The following is a 6,665-nucleotide window of genomic DNA, read 5'->3' as shown; positions in this document are numbered from 1 at the left end:
ATTCTATGATTCTATGATTCTTATCCCTTATGCTTTTCTCTTTCAGCTCTCTTCTGTTCTCCCTGCTGCAAATATAGCATCTCCTCTGGTTACCAGTTTCATAGGAAGCAAATACTAATGTTTATACCTAAGTTAAAAACATAACAAAGATTCTGAATGAGTATTTATTTCCTTAACAAGTAAATGAAGCTGAGGAAAGTGAATCTAAACATGCTGATTAATAAGCATTTTAGACCATGCAGGCTCTTAACCCAGTGTATGTTACCAGCCTTGTAAAGAACATAAAGTCAGGGTGCAATGGGTGACAGATGTGGAGTAATTGAACTGTGCACTTTCTTGGCAAATTTCTGTACATTATGACATCAGAAGGGCTGTATTTACGTATGTGCTCACACAGTGAAGGATCCCCCTTTCTAAGAGTTAAACTCCCACTGCATTCAGTGCTACAGACTCAGTTCCATGAGACCTGAGACATTCTCCTGTCTATTTTGTAGCAATGTTTACATTTTACAGGACATTGCACTCAAAAGGAAATATTAACAATGCAGTTATGACCTTCTTATTTTGGCAAATGTTTACTGATTTAAAATCTCTTTTTAGTGCTATTTAACATGCTCCAGATTTCTAAGAGTAGGAATCTTTAACCTGGCCAAAGTGCTACCTCAAAACTTTGAATTTTGCTTGAGCAGAGTCCTCTGCATTGTGTCCATTACATAAAATCATATCCCTGTACAGGTAAGCAGGAGCAAGGGGCAGCTCAAAGTCAATGAATTCCATCAGACATATCAGGCCACCATTTATACCCCTACACAAAAGTTAATTTTGTCTTTCTTAATATCCAGGCCTGTAGTCACCTGAAGCAAAATGCAGAATGTGGAACTGAACACAGTTGAATGGAAATATTTTAGCACAACAGGCAACTCACATGATGATACAACTTGATCAGGTAACAGAAGTATAAGAAAGGTAGATTTATAGGCATCATCCTGGCATAAGGGGTTACTACTCTCTTTGTACCTAAATTTAGTTCTTCTTCCACATGAAGAGAGTGCAAAATCACTGAGCTTTGCAGCTGCATTCCCATATAGGAAAAGAGCCGCAGAAGTGAAGCTGTATTTATATGTATAAAGTCATAACTTCTAAAGTAAATGGCAAAGCTATGTTTGCTAGGTGAGTACAGCACTGCTCGATGAAAGCAGAGTTTCTCATATTAGTGGGGGAAGAACTGCAAATAACTTCATGAAAAGCACAATCCTTTACTAATTCTCTTGTGGTCCCAATGAATCCACTGCCAACAGTGAAATGTGCACCTGGCAATCCTAATGCCACATGTCAAGGATCTGTGCTGAGATATGCTAATTTAAGTGATTAAGGATTAACAACTTGGCCAACAGGTGCACCCTCATGTGGAGTCCATCATTCAGCCAGGCTTTCATTCAGAAAACCTCTTCTAATAAAGAACATTGCTGAAAAGCAGACTAGCTTTGTGCAGTTGGCAAACCTCTTCCCTTTCTTGTTTAGGGAGTGCAGCACCTATGGCACAACATAATCTAAGAGATACGCAGAAAACTTCCAGTGAGTGTTGTCAGGATGGGATCTTTGATGTCCACTAACAGACGAAATCCTTGACTCTAATCTTGGCTATAACAGCTTGAAACTAAATTGCTTTGATTAGCATTATGGAGAACAGAATGTGTCCCACAGCTGCTGGCTGTCATCAATACTCAATGACTGTGTATCACTAACTTTAAAAGGAACAAAACTAGGCCAATATAATCTTTAACACCCTCCTCTATGTATGATATCTCAAAGGAGAAGCTATGTACAGAGAGCAGTTTCTGTTCTGGAAAGTCTCGCTGGAAAACAAGGACCTGTCTGTGTGAGAGGCAAGCCTAGCTGTTAGCGTGCTGCAAGGCATAGCCATTGTTGTACATGTAATTACTGTAGCTGGTCCAGTCATCTGCACACTGATAGTCTTGAGCAGGCTGAATGTATGGGTGATAAGCTGCTTCTTTTCCCAAGAAATAAGACGGAGCAAGTCTCTTTAAAACCACAGCACTGAACTGGTATGTCAGCTTCCTCCGGATTTTAATGATTTCACCTGTTCTCCCATAATTCCTCAGTGCTCTGGCCATTTTCTGGTATGTCATGATCTTGCGGTTTCCCTTTCTTTCTCCCCACAGTTCTGCAAGTTTCTCCTTGTTTTTGGAGACAAACTGGAAGACACCATTTGGCTTATCCACCCATTGGATGCAGTTTGCCATAGCTGGATCATACAGAGACTCGTGGAGGTATTCAAACAGTCGAAGTTTTTTTCTACCTACAAAGAAATATAATGCAAAAGGTCAGAACAGTACTCATGCTTCTTTTAAAAGATGCGCAGTTGTCTTTTCCCTGGAAATGATCTTACAGGCAAAAGCATAGCTAAACCTAATACTCTGTCCCAGTATAAACTACTCAACGGAAGAGCAGTGACAGCAAATGGGGTCATAGTTCTGAAACATGCACAGATCTGTGGTGACAGAAAGGGATTTGGTCACTACAGTTTCAAGAGCAGGTTATTTGGGGTTCATAACAAGTATCTGGTGACTTCACTGTGTGGTAGGTCTCAGAAGCCACTTTCAGCACTCTTCAAATACGTGTTGTGCAGTCACACATCGAGGGATCCACACTAAGCACTTACATCCTCAGAAGGGGCAGAAAAGAGGTTCCGGAGAGCCAATCTGAATGGTTTTGAATAAATTGTTTCACTGTTTAATCAAAACTCAGAGATTTTGAGATGGCTGAGTTTTGTCAGGTTTGTTTCAGGAATGTTTTGGGGATGCAAGGTAGTCACTGATACAAGAATGGGTGAATGGGTGAGTAGGGAGACCAAACTAGTTTTTAACTAGAAACATCACTGGTGGAGAGAAGCACTTGGTCACTGTCAAAAAGGAGTTAGACCTTCTGGAGCACTGTAATCTTCTAAAAATCTGTGGAAGTGACAACTTGCATCCCCACGCAGAATAAAGTAATTGTAGGACTGAAATATTTGCCAGTTAACTAAGTGCTTCTCTCCCCAGGCTCAGTTCTCAAACTCAAGTTTACTGGTAAGGCTTATTCAGTTTCACTTAGACCTTGTGGATCCTCCTCTCTGAAGTATTTATAGTTCCCTTCGCAAAGACAAGGGTGACCAAGAAACTGCTGTAAGGAGGAAGAATTTCAGATTATGAGACAAAGAGGAACATTTTGCAGAAAGGAGAATCTGTGCAGAAGAACATCTTCCACTTAACCAAAGTGGAAACAAGCAGCTGCACCTAAAGTTCATAAAGTCTTGTCTTGTGTGGCTATTTTAAACTAGGAACAGGGGAAAAGTGACCGTTGCTGAGGAACACTGAGGTCAAGCCAAGACATGTGTCAGGGATGACAGTAATTCTGTATCTGGTGATAAGGAGAGGAGAGAACTAACAGTCGGACAGGGAAGAAGAGCCTGAAATCAGAGGTACTTTCCAAAAAATTAATAAAGTTTCATTATCTAAATAGAAATTGGCCTGTGACTGGAAGTACATATTCTGCTATGAAATATGTGTAGTATTGCCAAGATGAGAAGTTGAAAAACAAACGACACTACCTGGTCACACTAGGCACTTCTCTGTAGGTGACATGCTTAGGTCCCCTCCAACTTGAATTATCCTATAAACCTATGGTAGAACAAATAAATCAGGGAAAATCTGCAGACTACTGAAGGACTAATGCTTGCTGAAGGAGGATAGTACAGCCATGTCTGCAGCAGCATCTGATTTCATGCTGTGTGTCCTCTTAGTCCAGCTGTCATTTCTGCCTAAGCTTTTATTTCTAGACACATTGCCTCTAGCTGATGTCTTGCTTGGGGGGGGCTTATTTGCTCTTATGTGTTTGTGCAGTTTTGTCTCCAGAGCCCAGCTTGCCACCAAAGTGCTACACAGTGTTTGAGCTGGGGTCACTTTACAGACCTCTGTACTGCACCTCACTGCACAGGCTCGTGGTGTTCAGCACCAGGCCCTAACCAGGAGCCTAAGCTGGCAGGTGAGTGCCTGCAGGTGCCTTGTGTGGTGACTGGAGAGCAGCAAAGTTTCTGGATTGAAAGGTTTTCATTTGTAGTGGTGAATGTCAGATATCTGAAGGACAACTTAAGAAGAGAGGCACTTACCATGGTCCTAAATAGTCTGTGCTCGTAGTAATAGTAGTAGCAGCTATTACACAACAGAAACCACAGTGCTCAGCATCAATGGGAAGAGGCAACACTAAAAACTGACACCATGTGGTTAAAGTTGAGAGAAGGGGATTTCGAAAAGTAGCTAAACCAGGAAGCTACTCAAAAAGGCTCCACAGTCAAAAGTAGGTACAACAGCTCAGTGGAAGCTGTGGAAATCTCATATAACAGCCACAGAAAGGATGCTGAGCCCCAAATAAAGCACAAGTAATGAATGCAAGAAAGAAATTTAGTACTGCAACAACCAATGTCACCTGACCTATTCCTTTCAAAACAAATATCCACTCAAGTAAAATCAACCAGAATGAGTAGAAAAATAGCTATAAAAACACACACTGGACATGGTGAAATCTAAATGGGAATTTGAGAAGTAAACAGAGAAAGGCATAAAATCAGGTGCAAAAATATTCATGCACATAAAACACCTTCAAAAAATCACTGCTTGTTGGACAACATAAAATAAAGTAAGTTGGTTAAGTGGATAAAGATGTTACGGGTAGCTAGGCTGACATCTCTGCATCAGACTTCATCCCAGGTGATTTGGAGTGAAACAAGTCTCTGGTTTGCTTTCTCATGTACTAAACAAGGAGTAAGTTAATAACAGATTTGTCATATCTTAAGAGATTTAGCAGATGGGAATTCAATGCTAACAGTTGTATTTTAGTTCCTATTAAATGTTAACTTATTTTTTTGCTGTCAAATGTTTGAAAAAAAAAAGAAAGAGAAAAGAGAAATCATGTTTTACCAAGAGAATTCTTAGAGTAACATGACATACATATCAAGATATGCTCTTTCTACAGACCTTTCCCTGCTTTTGGCTGGCCAGCAGCAGCATGCACCACTTGACCTTCTGGAGCATTCTGCAGCGTATGGTAGACAGTCTCATCTGCATAGAAGTCCCCTGCACTGTTCTTCAAGGATTAAGACGACAAAAAGTTACTAATAGAGTACATTCTCCAAAGAAAAAGAAACTCATAGTAATTAACTGCCCAAACCCTTCAAAATGCAGCTTTTCATCACCTATTCCATGGAAGACTTTTCTCAGCACAAAGGCAGTGTAGTAAACCAAGAATGAGCAGCAGGGGCAAGAACTGCCCACGCAGTGTAGTAAACCAAGAATGAGCAGCACTAATTTATGTACAGGGGCAAGAACTGCCCACTAGGGGAGAAACTAAGGGAATACAGCATAGTTGCCTCACTCTGGACCTTCAACCCTTCTGCTGGAAGCAGAGGGCAAACAGTTTTCAGAGTCAGTAAGAGCCAAGAGCCACCTGGACAGCGGTCCCTATAGACTGCAGTTCCTATGTCTTGTTGTTGTTAATCTGCTCATTGAAACTGGGCTTTTGTGGACGTTGTTTACCTGAAATAATCTCCCCTGCAATATTCATTCCCATCACTCCTGGAGGCCATGCTCCCAGTGTGTCTGAGAATGAATATGGGCTCTACAGGCTGAAGCTGAGCTCAGAGTCCAGACAATTCTGGTCTTTCCAGAACTTTTAAAGCAAATTGCTGTTGGAGAAATCAAAGTATTTGGAATAGTATTTCCTCACAGGGGCAGAAGCTATGAAGAGGTTGGACATTGTTGTTCTCTGCCTGTTCCCAGGTAATACAGAGAGGCCCTTTTCCCTGTCAGATTGGTTGGTTTGTTGGTTGTCATGTTAGGTGATGAACCACAGAAGAGCACCAGAGGCAAACAGCTAAGATGACTCCTAAAAAGATACTATTAATTATATTTTGCAAATATTTCCCAAGGCAGTTCCATCTGAATCATGCCTGGTCAGACCAAATTTCTGCTGGGGTTAGGATTTGTATCTGAAATGACAAAGAGCAACCAAGCTTCCAGTTAATTCTGACTGTTGGTAGTCATGAGGTCACTTACAATCACATTTCTCCAGCTATATCCTTGCTCTTCCATAGATGGTGCTGCACAGTAGCTGGGACTTGCTTGGACATGGTGGTGATGGTTGATCACCGTCAGGCAGTTTTTATAACCTGAGAATTAGGAGGGAGCAAAAATCAAGTGAGTATAAGGGAGGGAAGAAGGAAAAGAATGAACAGCAAACAATTTAACATGCTGCTGGATCTGTCAAAAAGCATTTATCCTGCCACTACCCTCTAGATAATAAAGTCTGCAGAGCCAAGATGTTTCATATCAACGGTGATCCAGTACAATCTGTGCTGCTACTGCTGATCACACTCTTGGGCTGGTTTTCTGTTTGCCTTCACAATGAAAAGCAATTTTTTAAAGAAAAAATGTCAGATATTTCATAGTCTCATGAAATTGGCTGGTTGCTAGGAACAGAAGGGCCAAGCAGGTCACCAAACAATGAATTGGACAACTATAGACTCCTGTGTTACCTGTGGAAAGGAAAAGGGACTGCCATGCAGTTCTGCAGGCCATTAGTAGGATGCAAGTCAGAGTCTCCAATCATGA

The 6,665-nt window shown here is 41.2% G+C and overlaps 1 protein-coding gene across 1 annotated transcript; it reads right to left on the bottom strand.

Annotated features, from left to right (window-relative positions):
* Nucleotides 1–1,892: 1,892 nt before the first annotated feature.
* Nucleotides 1,893–6,223, bottom strand: SPIC (Spi-C transcription factor (Spi-1/PU.1 related); the record flags this gene model as incomplete). Its single annotated transcript, XM_009079560.1, has 3 exons — nucleotides 1,893–2,320; nucleotides 5,034–5,142; nucleotides 6,111–6,223. Coding segments are annotated over 3 exons (650 nt in total), but the record flags the coding sequence as incomplete, so codon positions are not given.
* Between the last annotated feature and the right edge of the window lie 442 nt (nucleotides 6,224–6,665).

The sequence above is a fragment of the Acanthisitta chloris genome, unplaced genomic scaffold (assembly GCF_000695815.1).
Source record: "Acanthisitta chloris isolate BGI_N310 unplaced genomic scaffold, ASM69581v1 scaffold46107, whole genome shotgun sequence".
Lineage (NCBI taxonomy): Eukaryota > Metazoa > Chordata > Aves > Passeriformes > Acanthisittidae > Acanthisitta > Acanthisitta chloris.
This window is presented reverse-complemented; position numbering and strand designations above follow the sequence as displayed.